Below are 17,816 nucleotides of genomic sequence, written 5' to 3' on the forward strand. Positions count from 1 at the left end.
AATACATTTTATTCTGCTTTGGATGACCTTGAAAGAAACTCATACTGAATGAAATTCACCCTATGCCTGCAATGGTATTTCAGTAATGGCTTAGAAGCCGTTGCCACCTTTGAAGAATCGTAAAGCTCTTAGCAATCATTTTAGGGAAAAAAATTGTTATCCTTATTAATTGCTTGTTTTGATGAGAAGAAGCAGCCCAAGGCATGAATCAATACTTAACGTTTCTCGCGACGTGGCTGATGCTAAGTAAATGCCCTAGCAGTCTTTCTTGAGCTTCTCTATATTCAATTGTTTCAATAAAGCTAAACTTTTTTCTAACAGAAACTATTTTTTGAGTTGAAATCACGTTGAAATCCTAAAACCAAGACTGGAAATGGAAAATGTGGAAATTCCGTCTGAAATTTTAGAAAAAGCTAATGCGGCTATTGCAGGCATCATTTCGGAGAAATCAAAATCTATATACAACAAAGAACTGAAGGAATTTCAAGATTGGAAAATCAAAGAAGGGGTGAAAAGCGTAAATGAAGATGTCTTGCCGGCTTATTTTTTCAATTTAAGTGAGAAATTATCTCCATCCACATTGTGGACTAAATATTCCATGTTGAAGTCAACTTTGAGAGTTTACAAGAACTTTGAAATTTTTAAATTCGAAAGACTAGTGGCATTTCTAACGTCTAAGCACAAACATTTTCAACCTAAAAAATCCAAGGTCTTAGAAAGAGAACAAATCGAACAATTTTTGCGTGAAGCTATTGACGAACTTCATCCGAGTTATATTTATTAAATTTGTTGTTTTTACGTGGCGTTGATATTAGGAGTTTTTGGCGCTTGCCGTTTCGAGGAATTGACCCATCTAAGCATAAATCATATAGAGGACAAAGGGCAGTATATCCACATCATAATTTCAAATACTGAAACGAACAAACCAAGAAGCTTCGCTGTGTTGAATGAAGGATTTTGTGTTAATTCAATTGAATTAATTAGAAAATATTCTAAAGCTAAGGCCTCAAAATGTGCAGCATATACGGTTCTTTTGCAATTTTCAAAAGGGAAAATGCACACGTCAATGTGTTGGTACTAATAAGCTATCAAAAATCCCTAATCTTGTTGCGCGATTTTTGGGTTTGACAGATTCTAAATTATAATTTATATACAGGGCATGGCTTGCGTCAAGCATTTGCAACTCTCTTGGCCAATTCTGGAGGGGATATTACAACACACAAACGCTACGGTGGATGGAAGTTATCTATCGTGGCAGAAGGTTATATAGAAGAGACAATTTCCAGCAAAATTGATATTGCTAAAAAGATACAAAGGGTGCAGACTCCTGAAACAAGCACGAGCAAAGTGGCAACCTGTTCTATTTTACTACAATTACAAAATGATTCCAATAATCCTTTGGCATCAAATTACGGCTTTACCATAAATGTTAATATCAATAAATAGGTAGATTGTAAGTTTGTAGCATTTAGGTTATTTGTTGACTTATTACTATTTCAAATCGTTTTTCTAATAAAAACTAGAAACATAAATCAAACATTTGTCTTTTTATGATTTCTATAAGTCACCAATGGGTTATAAGTCAACTTACTAGTGACTTATGACTTATAACTCATTAGTGACTTATAGGCCACATTATTCCGTTAAAACCAAAGAAATTATAGTATTATTATAATAATATATTAAGTGTTGGATAAAATAAATAAAACTCGACTCCTATTTTATAAGTAACCAGTTTCTAAAAATTAACTCAAATACCTATTTCTCGTCACATTTTCAACTAAAAATTATTTTCTAATTACCTAGAAGCTATAGCATAATTAAAAAACAGAAAGCAATTTATCGCTGGAAACTTTTAAAGTTTTTATTAAGGTAATCTTAAATTTTCCATTGACACAACAAGCGTTTGGCTAAACCACGCCACCTTGAGTCTCATGGCCTGGTTAAAAGTCCATTGCGGTACCGCTTCATTTACCTCCGACATCAAAGCAAGGCATTAGCTCCCTTTCGGCTCCCGGGATGCATCTGTACGCCCTCGTGATACCTCCAAATGGCATCAAACGCTTAGAGCGCAATTTAGACTTATTAGACTTACTCTAGGATCCCGGGTGAGCATTATTCATGTTAAATGACCTCGAAAACGTTGGCCATTAAGCGGTCTATCTAGAAAAGGCCACTACCACAAATTTTAAAGGCTGGACAATGCGCCGTGTTTTATGCGACATATATTTCACTCTAGATGCGAATGCAATACTTTTTTTTCTCTACACTAAACTGTAAATTCAAGGAGATTTATTTTTTCAGGTAGTTTACAGTACAAAAATTACTACTTGTCACGTAATTTCCTTAACTTAGCTCTTAAAATAAAAATTTCAACTAGGAATAAATATCGCGACAAGCTTTTAAATCGCATAAAAACATGAACATACTGATTATAGATATAGTGCGTGTCTATTTATCATACTTTTACTGATGATACTTCTATAGAGCAGCCATATTCAACACTTCTGTGGGTTTTCTTTTTAGTGCATTTTAATAAAAGCTTGTTTTTAAAATATTTTTGTTTACATTTCATTTATTAATATTAAGTATTGTTTTCTCTTTTTTATCCTGCCCAGTTATATTTTTATGTATTATTTTGTTTTGTTATTATTTTATCAGCCAAAACTATTTCTTAGCAAAAATGGATATTCTTGTCGGTCTTCGGCTTGTTGTATCCTCAAATTATATGAAGATAACTTTACGTGGATATGCTTCCTGATGAAACTATTTTTCTTTTTCCCAAAAATTTGAATCATATAGCATAAACCTACTATTTTATTAGTTATTCTTACTAGTTTATAAAACCACCATAAACAACTTGCCCATTGATCTACATTTTCTCTGCTCTTTATCTTTATTGTTCTAGATCAATAGATTATACAGGGTGTCTCATAATTAGCTGCCAACCCGGAACAGGCCGATTCTATGATCAAAACTAAGTAAAAAAGTTCATATGAACATTGGTCCAGAAATGCTTCCTACGGGCACAGGTACCCATTGAAGAGGGAGGAATGGAAATCATTTTTTTTGCAATATCTCTCAATCGTGTTGTGATAAATGAATGAAATTTGGTATACACAGCTAAATTTTGATGAGCAATTTGATGGACTAATCCATTTATTTCCACAAGGTCCTTTCGGGTGGGTACGGGGGGGCCCTTGGTACTTTGCGTGTGTAACTTTTTTATCTTTGACTTTTTAACAAATTGGACAGCAAATTCCGTTTTCCCGAACTGTTTTACGTTAAAAAGGTACTCTTGTTTCAAATCGTTATCTTTAACGATTTCTGAGAAAATCGCTCTTGAATTAATCCCACTTTGGTCAATTTCATTGTAATTTAAACAAAAAATTTTGTTGTTTAAATTACCATGAAATTGACCAAAGTGGGATTAATTCAAGAGCGATTTTCTCAGAAACCGTTAAAGATAACGATTTGAAACAAGAGTACCTTTTTAACGTAAAACAGTTAGGGAAAACGGAATTTGTTGTCCAATTTGTTAAAAAGTCAAAGATTAAAAAGTTACACACGCAAAGTACCAAGTGCCCCCACGTACCCACCCCAATGGACCTTGTGGAAATAAATGGATTAGTCCATGAAATTGCTCATCAAAATTTAGCTGTGTATACCAAATTTTATTCATTTATCACAACGCGATTGACAGATAATGCAAAAAAATGATTTCCATTCCTCCCTCTTCAATGGGTCCCTGTGCCCTTAGGAAGCATTTCCGGACCCATGTTCATATGAACTTTTTTACTTAGTTTTGATCATAGAATCGGCCTGTTCAGGGTTGGCAGCTAATTATGAGACACCCTGTATAATTTGTATTTTTGACAAGTCATACTTAAACATTTAATGAAGTTTAAGAGAATTTTTCCTGCTGTAAATATAAAACTACAACAGAATCAATAAAACTAAACAAAAGAAAGTCTAAATGTATTTATTGTTCATTGAGCTCATTTTAATATTTAATAGTTCAACTCTGTTCAAAAGTTCCAACGGAGATGACCACGATCGATATTGAAATATATATAATACATAATGACACCAGATATTAAAACAGCTTTTACTTTCCATCTATATTTTTCAGGAAAAGCGTTGTTAAAGCAATTATACTTTCTTATTACCTATTGAATTAGTTTCATTAGTAAATTTATCTTGGATTTAGTAAACCAACAGACAATGAAATGGATCCCAGACAATTTAAGGATTAGAATTACGTCAATGAACAATTGTGGGTTATGGTTTCCGATATCCAGGTAATGGCTGAGTCAGCCATAAATCCATATTGAATTTATACACTACATCCTAATTCAATCGACTCAGATATGCTGATTCATATATTTGGTTTCCAGATATAAAATCGACAACATTAAATGGTAGTTACTTAATTTTCTACATCTAGATTTAGTGGGACATACGCAGAGCAATTTATTTCGGACACGAAAATGTCACGATTTAATAATTTTATTTTAATTCCTTTTAATTGTTCATGTTTAATTCTAGGGTTCGTATTTTCATTTTACTTTAAAACGCTAGGTAATTAAAATCCAGTTTAAAAATGTTCCTCATGCCAACTACGAGACATATCCACAAAGTAAGAGTACTGAGACTCTGAAGCTTTGTGGTTTTTGTTTTCGACACTTGGCAATACTGCATTCAACGCCAAGGTGTTGGGAGCAGAACGTGGCCTCATTTATCTGAGTCAGTTGAGAATTGTTGTTGTAGTGGCATGTTGAAATGAGGCTCACTAGACTCCTGATACGAAAAGACAATCAATGCAGTGGCGACATCCATTTTCACCATCAGCGAAAAAATGTAAAAGTGTTGTTTCAGAAAATCATGGTAACTGTGTTTTGGAACCATAAAGGGATTATCCTCATTGACTTTTTGCCCAGGGGGAAACAATTAATTTTTAAAAAATTGAGTAGTCTTACTTTATGGATGTATGATAAAAAGCAATTTCAAAGACCAGCAATTAATTCATAACTAATAATGTTTTAGAAATAACTACGTCGTACTCGTATCAACTCGTAATTATCTAAAAAATAATCTATCCAATATTATTACTGAAATAAAAAAGTATATTTGACATACTGAAATAATTTAATAATACATTTCAAAGAAGCTATATATTTTTTTTTGTTTCTAATATGAATATCACCTCTTTAACAAATATTAATTAACTCTCGCAATGAACCACAACAGATGAGCTGACCTATTTCTGTATGTATTTTAAATATTGTTTTTTCAGGTGGGCTCCTTTTTAAAAGTAGAATATATCAATATTTAGAGACATTAAATTATATAAAAACAATTTTTTATAGTAAACAGAAAATTTTCAAGGACACTGTCTACATTAACATGAAATAATATTTTTATTTTTGTCTATCCAATTATAATGTATTGATTTATCCATTTTATTAAATTATATTAATGATACATTTTTAATATTTAATAGCTTTTGTACTTTTACTTTACTTTAAAATATTTATTAATTTTGATTTTTTTAACATAATTGATACGGTTCTTAAAATTTGAAAGTGGTGAAAGATTCTGTCAATATTCAGATCAATATCATAAAAACTCTAACTTATATAGTTGAGGCAAATGATTAAAAACACAAATCATTAATTTCACACTTGATTAACTTTTGCAATAAGATGAGATGTTTGAAAACTCGATAAAAAAAGTTATAATCTACATTTTTGGAAAATAATATTTATTCTTTAAACATACTTGCATCTGCTGAAAAAAATAAAAGAAATAAATAAACCAGGCAGAAGGTTTGCTAAGTGTTATTTTTTTATGAAACTTGTATTTTTTCTTTGTCTACGATTGAAATTTTGGTTAGGTAAAATTTTAATTTTTCCACAGGAACAAACAGAGCAAGAAGTATTATTTATCCAGTAAAAAAACTCCTGTCAAGAATGATAGAACACATATTTTGATTCCGGTAATGAATTCTAAACAACGCACAACAAACATAGAAATAAATAGTTAATTTTCTGGAATTGAATCTGCTGATATGCGAAGGAAAATCACGAAAATTATGTACTAAGTAACAGTTCCCACAATTTTGTTTGTATAATTAAACAATTACAGTTAGTTAGCTACTTACCTAAACATCGGAAGGGTTTCACCCATCTAGCCGTTTTGCATTTTCCTCTTGATTGAGTGCCAGCGGTAGATCCAGCTCTACACCAGGATCCAATTTTAAGATAGTGACTGCTTTCTACGATGTTGGTTATATCTCTTTTTGGATATACCTGCAAAAAATATAGGTACCTAAGTGATATACAATGGAAAATTTACGAGACGTTTTTAATAGAAACTTTAGTAAATTATGAAACCCACAGAAATGATGAAACGTTTCTGCAAAATACATAGTTTTTATTGTATTAAAATATAGGATTTTAACTTACATAAATTGAAATAAGTGTTAACAAACAAAAAAAAAATATAGAGAGCATTCAAAGATAGAGGTAGAGAGAACGAAAAATTATTTTATTTTTAATTTTCTTGTTATATAATTCTGCTTCTATTCAAAATAAATGTTAAAAACTATAGTTTTAAGCGGATACATATCAGATGTTCTCTGCAAAAAAATGATTTGAATTATAGTAGTTGATTTTAGCCGTAAAACTTAAAAATTATTATTATTTTTTCGTAAATATATAACTGTTTCTTCTTGCAATTCGGTATACAATTCATTCTTTTTCATCGGTATATACATGGCCTACTTAATTGTGCCAAGAAACATTTTAAAAAATATTTGGCAAATATTTCTTGAAAGATTATTTTTGTGTAAATGAATGTATAAAACAACATTTAAAAGGAAATTTAATACAGATTTTATCGAAGAATAGGGAGTTCCATCTGGAAAAATATAAATTTGTATTAGTTTTGGAAGTTGAGGGATAATAATATACTACTTATGTAAAAAAGTGTGTAAAAAATCTCTTTTCAAAAATCTAATATTTCCGCAACAAAAAGTTATAGGGCATCATAGAAAACGAGCAAAATTGAATAACGCCCTATATAATAAAGATATCCAGTTGCCATTCAATTTCTCCTGATTTATTCCCTATTGAGACCCTTCGCCACAATATGAAACAACAACGTAAATACTCAAATATAATTTTGTTGAATGTTTATATTTTAATAATAATCCGGGCGAATTGGACCAAACACAATCATGCCTGTTTTAAAAATCGGGCCTACGTCGCATTTTATGGGCTTAAAACTAAGTAAAAAATACGCAGATTAAAAGGTTAAATTTGTGTATTTGTAGAAGTCGAGCGTCATATTGTTGATAACAAAAGAAAAAAAAATAATTGCTCTTTTTTAAGTTTTTCGCTTAGATCTTCGAAAATAAGCCTCTAATCGACATGAGGTATACTTATCGATTTTGTTCCTGAGAAAATTTGCTATAGGCTTTTGCGAAAGCTCGCAAAATATTTTTTACATTGCAAAATAAGGGGTGAAAAAAATGTGCAAAATTTTCAGCATTAAATAAAAATAACGAATTTGGCTGAAATTGGATGAAACTACAAAAAAATATACCTGTTGGGGTGCTCAACAAATACTCGCAATCCGGACCCCCAATTTCAAAATGGCGGCCTATTGCAAAATTATAATGTCGAAAACGCGAGCGCGTATATTTTCTGCCCGGGTCAAGATATTGAAATTTGGCAAAAAATGATTTAAAGGTCTCATGTCTGAAACATTCGTTAAAGGCAGGGAGATGCCGCTCGGCGGCTCGCGCGGCTGAGCGGAGGGGAGCTCTGTGAGGTCATAGTGCCCTTGCTGCCCTCAGCTTCACAAAATTCTTACTTAACAAATGTATTGTGACACTTAGAAAGCAGCTACCGGAACGCTTTTTTTTAAATCAACTTATTTTTTTCCGCTCTTTTGAATGGTGTAGGCAAAAGTATGTGAAAGTCATCGCCAGACTCCGAAAAATACATATTTATTGACTTTTCACGATTTCTGTTGTAATTATGCTTTCGATATTTTCACAAAAAGGTCTTTTTACGTATTTAAAATCAAAAGTAAATTATTTCTTTGAAAAAAGTGATCGTTACTCTATTTGCGTGCTCAGAAAAGGTCAACGTATAAAATATTGTCTTAAAATTAACTGTTATTCCGTAAATTGTGCCTAGAATATTATTGAATGGTACAATATTAACATTACATTTAAATACTACATTTTATAGTATTTAAAAGAATTGTTACATTCAATTCTACCATATTTTATTTAATTAATTGTATTATAAAGTTGTCTTAAAAAATTAAAAATTTTTATAAGAATATTAAAATTAAAATAAATTAATTTATTAATTTAAAAAAAAAAATAATTTATAGGTAATATCTATGTTTTAGACTTGATGAATTTTGCCATTTTGCCACATTCAAATCACGTACTATACAACGTAAACAATTAACTTGAAAAAATCATTGTCCATTGTTCATTGACCATTGTTCAAGTTGATGATGGTCCTTGCGAGACGAAACGTTACATATAAAAATTGATTACGCCATTCGATAGAGGGCAAAAAGTTGCCATGAGAAAGTGTTCTTCTTTTCTCAGTATCACCTCAAACAAGGCTTAAATAAAACAAAAACGGATTTCCAAAATTTGTTTTTTTTTTCAAATATTTCGAAAACTAATCATGTTAGCCTTGATTTTTTAGAGGCATAATGTTGGTTCCCCTGATTATGCAACATTGCCCCCATTTAAGCTAGTTCGTATCTCCTCCATAGTGAGAAGCAAATTTGTAACAGCCTGTATAAACGAGTGATTTTATTTTAACTTATGGAAGTAGAAAATCGAGAAAAACATTTCGACAAGACCATTGTCACGAATGACATTTGACAAGAATATTTCACGAAATGTCATATTTACCTCAATATTTCAAAATTCAATTCAGTTACCCAGCAATAGGTGCTTTTTTGTCAGCGATAAAACCGTAATTATGTGGCTTTACCAGCGACAAAACTAGCAGATTCGAGTTTTGTCAATATAGCAATGATGTGAAAGGTAAAAAATGAATCAGAACATGGTATTTAATTGGTTGTAACACAATAAGAAAACAAAGTAATAAGGTTCTAAAGCGAAAAAAATTTCAGTAGCTAAAGTTTTGTCAGTATAATAATAACGCAAAAAATTGCATTTGATTAGTTATAATGCAGTGAGTAAAATTTAAAAAAGAACTGAACGAATACAATCCCTGCCCAATTTTATCAAACGCAGTGTCACCAGAAGAAAGATAGATTTAAAAATGTGTCTTAGCCCAGGTTTTTTACTTTTGGTAGTCGTTCTTCGTTAAACTTGAAAATAACCAGGTGTCACAATATAAAGTTACCGTTATTCAATAACGTTTAAAATGTATTCCCTTTGTAGGAAACACTCGTTCTACCAGAATCCTTAGAGGGATTTCAGGAACGAAACTTATAAAACTCGTCTTACAAAGGACCATAAGCGGAAACATTTTATTATGTACAACTAACTGTACAATGAAAATATTTTAGTATAAATTAAAGGTTAAACGGCGTATTTTTTTAAACCAATTTGAAAATTACAAAACAACTAAAAGAGGAACAAAAAGTGGTGCAAACTATTATTTAGTTTCACAGAATGTTTAAAAAACGAACAGTTCGAGTCGAAACTCTAAAAACAATTTAAAATTAAACTAAATTTTAAATATTTATGAAACAAAATGGTAATATGCAGATAATTATTAAACTGAAACAATTGAAAACTGACATTTTAATTATTTCGGTTTGACACCTACCTACCTCAATTTTGTTCCATAAATAACATTAATAATAGGGGTTTTAATCGAAGGTGACTGACTGATTTGAATTAAATTCATGAATAAACCGGATATCAAATTTATGCTCTTGTGAAAATAAATATATTCGACAGAGTAATTTATTTCTTTAAATTAGAATTACTTCCGGTTAATTTTCTTCCTTTTAGTAGCTACTCAATCTTTCCTTCCTTCCTTCAAACGTAATAGAAAAGTTATTAAGGTGATTTAAAAATAAATACAAATTCATTTCAGTCGATTAAATATTTCGATTACACAGATTATTAATCCAATTTCAAAATAATTTTCAAATAAAAAATCTCATCAAAATGAGACGAAAAAACTATTCTTACGTATATGTATTCGTAATTGCTTCTTTTGCCGATAGAGGGTGGCGTAATATTTAAAATAATTCCATGTATACAGAATATTGGAACATCCTGTATATCTCTATAGAACTTGATTACATTTCTGTTTAGCTTGAGAAATAGTAACCAGCAAATAATACATGAGTATTTACTTCATATCAGATGCATAAAAAATAATATTTTACTAAACAAAATAGCGTTCAAACGATGTGTCATTTTTTGAAATTTGAATAAAGTAGACAAACTATCTATAATACTATATTTGTTTCCATCGTTTTCTGTTCTTATTTGTATGATTTTATTGGCAAACGTCTCAAACTTGATTTTGTTTATACAGGGTGTCCCAGTGACAACTTACAAAAATTTACCAGTCAGTTTTCTATGAATCATTTAATATTTTGTTACGTATAGGGGAACTAAAAATAAAAATTAAAATTGTATAACAGAAACGAAATTATGCTGGCAAAATGACAATATTAGAAATAAAAATAGAAAACAATTATTTCAATAAATGCTCGAAATGCTGTCCATTTACTTCAATGCATGCCTGATATCGTTTGACTAAGGAATTGTAAACCCTTCGCAAATCAACGGTTGCTTGAATTTGCTCGAAGGCTGCATTCATTTTTTGAAGTCGTGTCTTGTGTTACTGGGTTTGGCATACACCAGTTGTTTCATATGACCCCAGTAAAAAAATCAAGCGGGCTGAGGTTAGGGAACGTGAAAGGCCACATAATAGGTCCATTTTTCCCCAATCCAGCGTTCTGGAAAATGTAAATCGAGCCGCGCAGATACCTTTTCTCCGTTACAAATAGGTGATCCATCTTGTTGGCATTACATTTGATTTCGCAAAGCTAAGGCAATGTCATCTAGTACTCCATCAACAATATTTTCTAAAAAATCCGTGTATCTCCCTGAATTCAAACGGTCTACAATAATTTGATGAGGCAGAATGAGTTCGTTGAAGATTCCTCCCCAGACATTTATGAAGAATCTTCTTTGAAACGTGGAGGGTCATATTACATGGATTTTCAATGGATCAAACATGAAAATTTTTTAAATTATTTATAGCATTTCTCGTAAAGATCGCTCCACAATGTCCTTTGATGGATATTTTCGTCATTATCCATATTTTCTAACAACCAACTGCAAAATTGTATCCTTTTTTCGAAATCACCAGGATGCAAAATTTGTACTTTATGTAGGTGGTATGGGTGCAGTTCTTGTCGGTTTAGAATTGTTCAGACGCTGCTTCGTGGAATACCTACTTGCGTTGATATTCTTCGGACACTGGTGGAAGGATCATCAACAACAGCAGCTATTACAATTTATTCAAAATGCTTGCATCTTCTAAATTACCTCTTATTCTGGTATTTCCAATTTTAACACTCCCGATCTCACGGACTCTTTGGTCTTTTGGTTGGAAACCTGCGTAGATACTATCGTGAGGCGACCAATAAATTTCCATGACAGAAACCGTAGACAAATATCATATCGGCATATTCTTGTTGAAAAATTTGATAATACTTAATATCTTGTTGTTTTGTAAACTTAATTTCTTGTAACTTCGAGTACCATAATTAATTTTCACATGTACGCTTGTAAACAACCTTGCTTTTTATAATTACAGGTACCAACTAGATAACAACAAGTAAAATTTTTATTTACATGCTTTTTTCTGCGAATTAATGGGAAAGTTGTCATTATTTTTTTCTAAACAACACCTTGTAACTCAGTGAGAGTGCATCGCAGAAAAATATTTTATAAGAATTTTAATCTTATTTTGGTCTGGTCTACCCCCTGGTAAATTTTTGTACGTTGACACTGGTTGATTCTCTATAATAAATGTAAAATGTGGTTAAGTTTTTTTAATGAAATTTTAGGCAGAGTGACACAAAAAACGAAGATAAAATAGAGTGTGTGTTTTACTTTACATATCAAATGTCACAATCTCTGTATCTTCAATGTTTCAATATCGCAAGGTATATAATTTTTTAAGACAGGTACACACTCACACTCAGTGTCTCTGTGTTGTTTCATTCTTGGATACTCTGTATATCTACCTATTAATTTAATATTTACAAAAAGTTTGAGACACTGCAGCCAGCAGGTAATGTGGAACTATCTAAATAAATTATTATATTAAAACGGGCTAATTTAAAGATGGTGAATCAGATTATATAACGTTAAAATTTCAATCATTTATCACATTACAATAACATCTGATAAGCAAGCAAAGCATTTTTCCCCTTAGACATTTCTTAAACTATAATTCTATTTCTATATAACGCCATATTTGTCTTCCATTTATCTTTTCGTCGCCATTTCTGCTTACTAACATTTTTCTTATTTGCCCCGCTCATAACGAAGGGCAGAAAGCTATTACTGAAATTTGATTGAATATTCTCGTCCTTTGATTCATCACGAAGTCTTCGGAGTGCCATGGAAAGGGGGAGGAAGTTTTCGGGGCAGACGCGGAATATGGGAAAAGTTCGTTTATATGCTTGTAGGCTGCTGAATAAATTTTTTGTAGATCTAACAATGGGACAAGTTCAGCTGAATTATATTAGCGAAGTTCTGTCCGCAGACTTTTCAAGAAAGATGGAAAGATTTTATGGGGTATGTTTATTGAATCCTCACGCATAAACGTATCGATCGGGGAGAACTGAGTGAAATACATAAGTTTTTGAGTATAATAATAATTTATTTACTTTACAAAAAACATTTACTCAATTATGAGTTATATAGAATAAAGCAATTAAGCATTAACCAAGTAACACAGACAGTGACAATACAAATATAAAACTCAATGTTATTAAAACGGTGATCTATTCTCTCAGTGAAAGACCGTTAGACTATTTTGAGTAGGATAGTTAGAACATCATAATATACTTTTCTTCATTTTGGTTCCTCATAGTTATCATGTTTTCACGTAGTCACATTTTCCGTAATATACACTTAACTTATTAAATTTCTTAAGGCTAGGGTTTTATAGACAAGTATTACTTTTAGTAAAATAATGATAGAACAACCCTAAACTAGAGCAAGATTCTTTAATTTTTCGCATTGAAAGATCACAGAGAACATATAAACATCAGATAATGTACCTTTCCTGTTTTATTGAACAAATTTGAAAAAATACTCAATAATTGTGACTAATGTATGTCTTATTAGTTTCCTAAAAGCATTCTGCGGGTTGTGATTATGTTTATAGTACTGTATGTTCAACAAGCTTACACAATTCAGCAAACGTAATATAAACATACGAGGTAGAAATATGTTTTCCCCTTATTTTGAATGTATTATCAGTTATCTCATACCCTGAAGAAAACTTATATAACTGGTACAGTGAAAATATATTGTTTCTAACTTAACTAGATTCTTTAAAATGCTAGACAACAAATTGTTCATATAAACTCCCACTTTAACTTTATCCAACCCTTTTCTCATAATCACAGTACTTCAACTTCAGCCTCAGAACAGGTTATTCTTTGTTTATTGAATTTTCTCGACAAATTATTTAATTGGTAGACTTTTTATTTTTTCGCTGCTAGTTGTAACTTTCTTTTTATTTACCCACCTCTGATTTTGCTAAAAAAAAAATCATATTCGCCTTATCATTGTTGAAAAATATCTTGCGGCTCTTGCAGCAAGCCCTAAATCTGAATTATGTATGTTTAACATGCTGAATTTCTGTTTCATTGGTTTTATGCCTATGTTTACTGTTGCTTTAGATATGTTACAGTTGCCGTTTTCTGCGTTTGAGTGGGCGATATTTATTATATCACTGACATTGAAATTTTCTTTTCGGAGCCAAGTCCTCTGGTGTCTTTGACAAAATACAAAATGTTTGGGTCTTTCGATTACGTAGTTATTTTATCTACCTGAAATCGAATTTTGTTCCTTTCGTTAGTGCCTAGGCTTTTCCTCTAATACTTCTAATACTTTCTGATAAGTCATTTTCATGCTTTGACATTAGCAGAAAATTTGTTTAAATCTAAAATGCCCTTTTAAACTTATTATCTTTTTTTGTTAGAAAACGCGGTCCACAAAACATTTAAAAAATGCCCCTTCTTTCAGTATCGTTACATCTGGAGTTTCCAAGAACGACCTGAATCATCAACAGGGTTATACAGGGGTCATAGAAATAAATGTCACAGTTTGAAAAACGGATTTAACTCATCAAAAGAAACAATTATTGTTCAATAAATTTTTCTGAAGGATTATATGTGCGAATGTTTTATGGTAGCTTGAAAGGATTTGTTAACCTTAATCGCAATACTAATTAATCAATTAATTAATTATCATCTTTGTGCTTTTTTATTATTATCACGTCTACTAAGCATTTCGATTTATGCTCCGATAACCGGCAATAAAAATAATAGTTAAAAAAATATAATATATTGTTTTAAGAACTATGAGGTTTTCGGGAAAAAAAAATAAACAATAGTTATTGTCTTTGGTGAGTTAAACGCATGGTTAAAATTTTGGCAGTTATTTATGGAACACCCTGAATCTAAATAAATCAATCAAGTATTTATGGATGGCAATTAACAAAAAGCAATAGAGGCGGATGAAGTCGTTACCTGAGGATAAGCCCTGTTTGTGAACATTAGAGCCGGACTAAAGTTTATGTACCAACGGTAATAAGATATATTAAGTAATTGGATACGATATTGGACACGATATTTTAAGGTGAGTGGCGTCTCCTTTACCTACCCCGACGAGTTGCCACTGGTATGTTGTAAATTCTAGCTGCTTCATTCATCTTCATGATGCATGAAGCTGAATTTATTATTGGCTGTAAATAAGCACTTTTATCAATGCAGTCAGTTTTGAAATTAATTTTATATAGTTTTTTATTGTTGGTTTTATTAAAAAAAGTTATTCTTGATAAAAAGTTCTGCATGGCCTAAAACCCAAAATGAAATAATCAGACTTAAAATTTTTCCATTTTTCCATTTATCCATTTACCGTTAAAAACAGATTTTATTTTATTTATTTATTTATTAAATCTAGGATGCACTGACAAACCAATGAATTCAATACAATAAATGTATTATGATTTGTAAATTGAATTATAATTTATTTGTTTATTTCCTATTATGTTCATACCCAAAATTTATTAAAGATTGTTTTTAATGGTAGATGGATAATATTGGATATCGGTCCGTAGTTTTCTATTAGGAGCAACTTTTCTTAATAACTATTGTCGATATTGTAAGAAATAAGGGTACTTTACTCTAGAGCAAAATTTTTCGACAAACGTCATATATGACTGCAAAAAATTGAAATCTGATTATTTCATTTTGAGTTTTTATCAAGAATAACTTTTTTTCATAAAACCTATAATAAAAAAGTATCCCATATGGTGCCGACATAATTGGACACACTGTATATTTTTAAACGTTTATATTTTTTTAAAACGTTTTAAATTGCAATTGTATTATTAATGTATTTTATATTACATTATAAATTTTATTGCAGTGTCCTGAAGATAATATGTATGGTGACAAATCTTAAGGTACATTTACATCTGACACATATGTGGACATAAATATCCTGTGTCGGATAGAAACTCGCAATGCATGTTTACATCTGGATAGAAATTATTTCATTCTTCTATAATACAATAATGTCGGATAGTTTGTAAATGTGTTCTGACAGAAATATATTGCCATAAATATATCAGCTGTTTATATTTGCCACATATATTTATATCGTTCATCGTATACTTCTCTCAGCTCAGTTAAATAAAAAGTTTATTCGACAATCCTACACGATGAAGTAGACCTTTTTAGTAGTGACTCACATTCGATCGATTTTCGACCTTATGTACTTTGGACATAATAAATGCCAAAAAAATGTCTTCTTTGTCATGACCTTAAATATCGCGATATTCTGGCAATATTAGAAATATTTAAGAAGTTTCAAACCCCAAGTGACAAACTAAAAGAATGATAGAATTTATATTTTTAAATCTATAGAATAATACTGATATTTAGAGTAATTAATAAATTAAAATTATATCAATGTTACTGAACATGCGCATTAAGGATAATTTGATGTAAGCGAAGTAGCCTCGCAACAGGATACCATTCAAGAAATGTTTGGTTCTGGTTAAGAGTACGTCTATAATAAACCACTGGAACAACAAAAAACACTCGATAAACAGACTGACACAGCAGAGCACAAATAAAAACAATAAAAAATACTTGGTAGAACTAAAAAATGCCAAGATTAAACTAAAGAAGAGAAAATACGCTAATGATGACAGCGGTGATATATCAACAAGATCTCACCTGCGTATGAGGCTATTCTTCCCGAGCATGCGCATTAGGCATAACACGGCTAATATTAAATTTTTACTTTATTTAAATTTAAGAATATCCTTTTATATCATTTTCTGTAAGTTTTAAGCACATTGGTGTATCTATTTTACAAAACACGTGTTGGCTGTTCTTAAATACTTCTAAATCCTTATTGTAAAAGAAGTTAATTTGAAATTGTTCATTTCTATAGTATCTATGTAAATAGTAAACAAGGGACAGATTCGATGTGTACAATTTCAACTATGACAGTTTGTTGCGGGTTGTCTAAATATGTGTGTCACACTGAAAGAGTATATTATCAACACGAAAAGCGGCCATTGCGATATATTTCAGAAATGGCAAGGAAAACGAAGAAAAAACGCTCTGTCTGGGTTCGTGAGTGGAACTGGTTCCTGAACTTATGGATTTTCCTTTTAATTTTTTCTACAGTAGTAATAAATTTTTCTGAGATTTCAATGAAAACATTTTGCCTTTTTACTCGATCATTATAAATTTTACTTTTAATGTTCCATAATTCGGGTTTCGCATAGTATAACTTAATTAGTTCATCAATTTCGGCTTTTAACCACTCTTTTTTGTTATTATTTGATACCACTCATATTACCTTCAATGTCGCGACACTTATTCAAAAGTAGACCGCTGTTCAACTACAGAGATATAATTTCTGTCCAAGACTATGTCTTGGACAGAAATTCCTTAGCGTTTACATTTATATATACGTCTGTCTGACACAAATATAATGTAATAAGTGTCAGATATAAACGCACCTTTAGACAACTAAAACTATTGTATTTTCTTTGACATTCCAAATTATTTTTCTACTGCTGACTAAATAATTTTGTGTAAGGTTTGTTTATAATTTACATTTTGTATATGTATTATGTTTCTATAATATTGTACCCATTATAAATACCCAAAGTAAGACAAATTAATTTCTTAAAAGTTAAAAATAGATTTTCATATTTTATATTACGCATGAAAATTTTAAGTAAAAAAAATAAGTTTGAAAAACAGCATCGACATTATTGATTTTCTATGGATTCCAGAAATAAATAATATTTTATTTAAAAAGGTATGTTATAGACAAACATTTTAATCAAAAATAATATACATAGGAATTAACTTAATATAATTATCAATTTTTCATACGAGTTCGTAAGGTCAAGTTGATGTTTTTAAAAGATTTTAATTTAGCTCAACAGGAAATCAAGCTTCTATTTAAAAATTAGTGAGAAAAGTTTCAATTTTGCATTAATTTT

The 17,816-nt window shown here is 30.6% G+C and overlaps 1 protein-coding gene across 2 annotated transcripts in view; it reads right to left on the bottom strand.

The window, feature by feature from the left end:
* Nucleotides 1-17,816, bottom strand: part of LOC108908328 (amyloid-beta-like protein) — a 311,252-nt gene that overhangs the window by 26,102 nt on the left and 267,334 nt on the right. For both annotated transcript variants that reach the window (XM_018712357.1, XM_018712356.1), the window contains exon 3: nucleotides 6,164-6,311. In XM_018712357.1, coding sequence (XP_018567873.1) covers nucleotides 6,164-6,311 — 148 coding nt within the window. The remainder of the gene's footprint in view (nucleotides 1-6,163; nucleotides 6,312-17,816) is intronic.

This window comes from Anoplophora glabripennis, unplaced genomic scaffold (genome assembly GCF_000390285.2).
Source record: "Anoplophora glabripennis isolate ALB-LARVAE unplaced genomic scaffold, Agla_2.0 scaffold196, whole genome shotgun sequence".
Taxonomy (NCBI): domain Eukaryota; kingdom Metazoa; phylum Arthropoda; class Insecta; order Coleoptera; family Cerambycidae; genus Anoplophora; species Anoplophora glabripennis.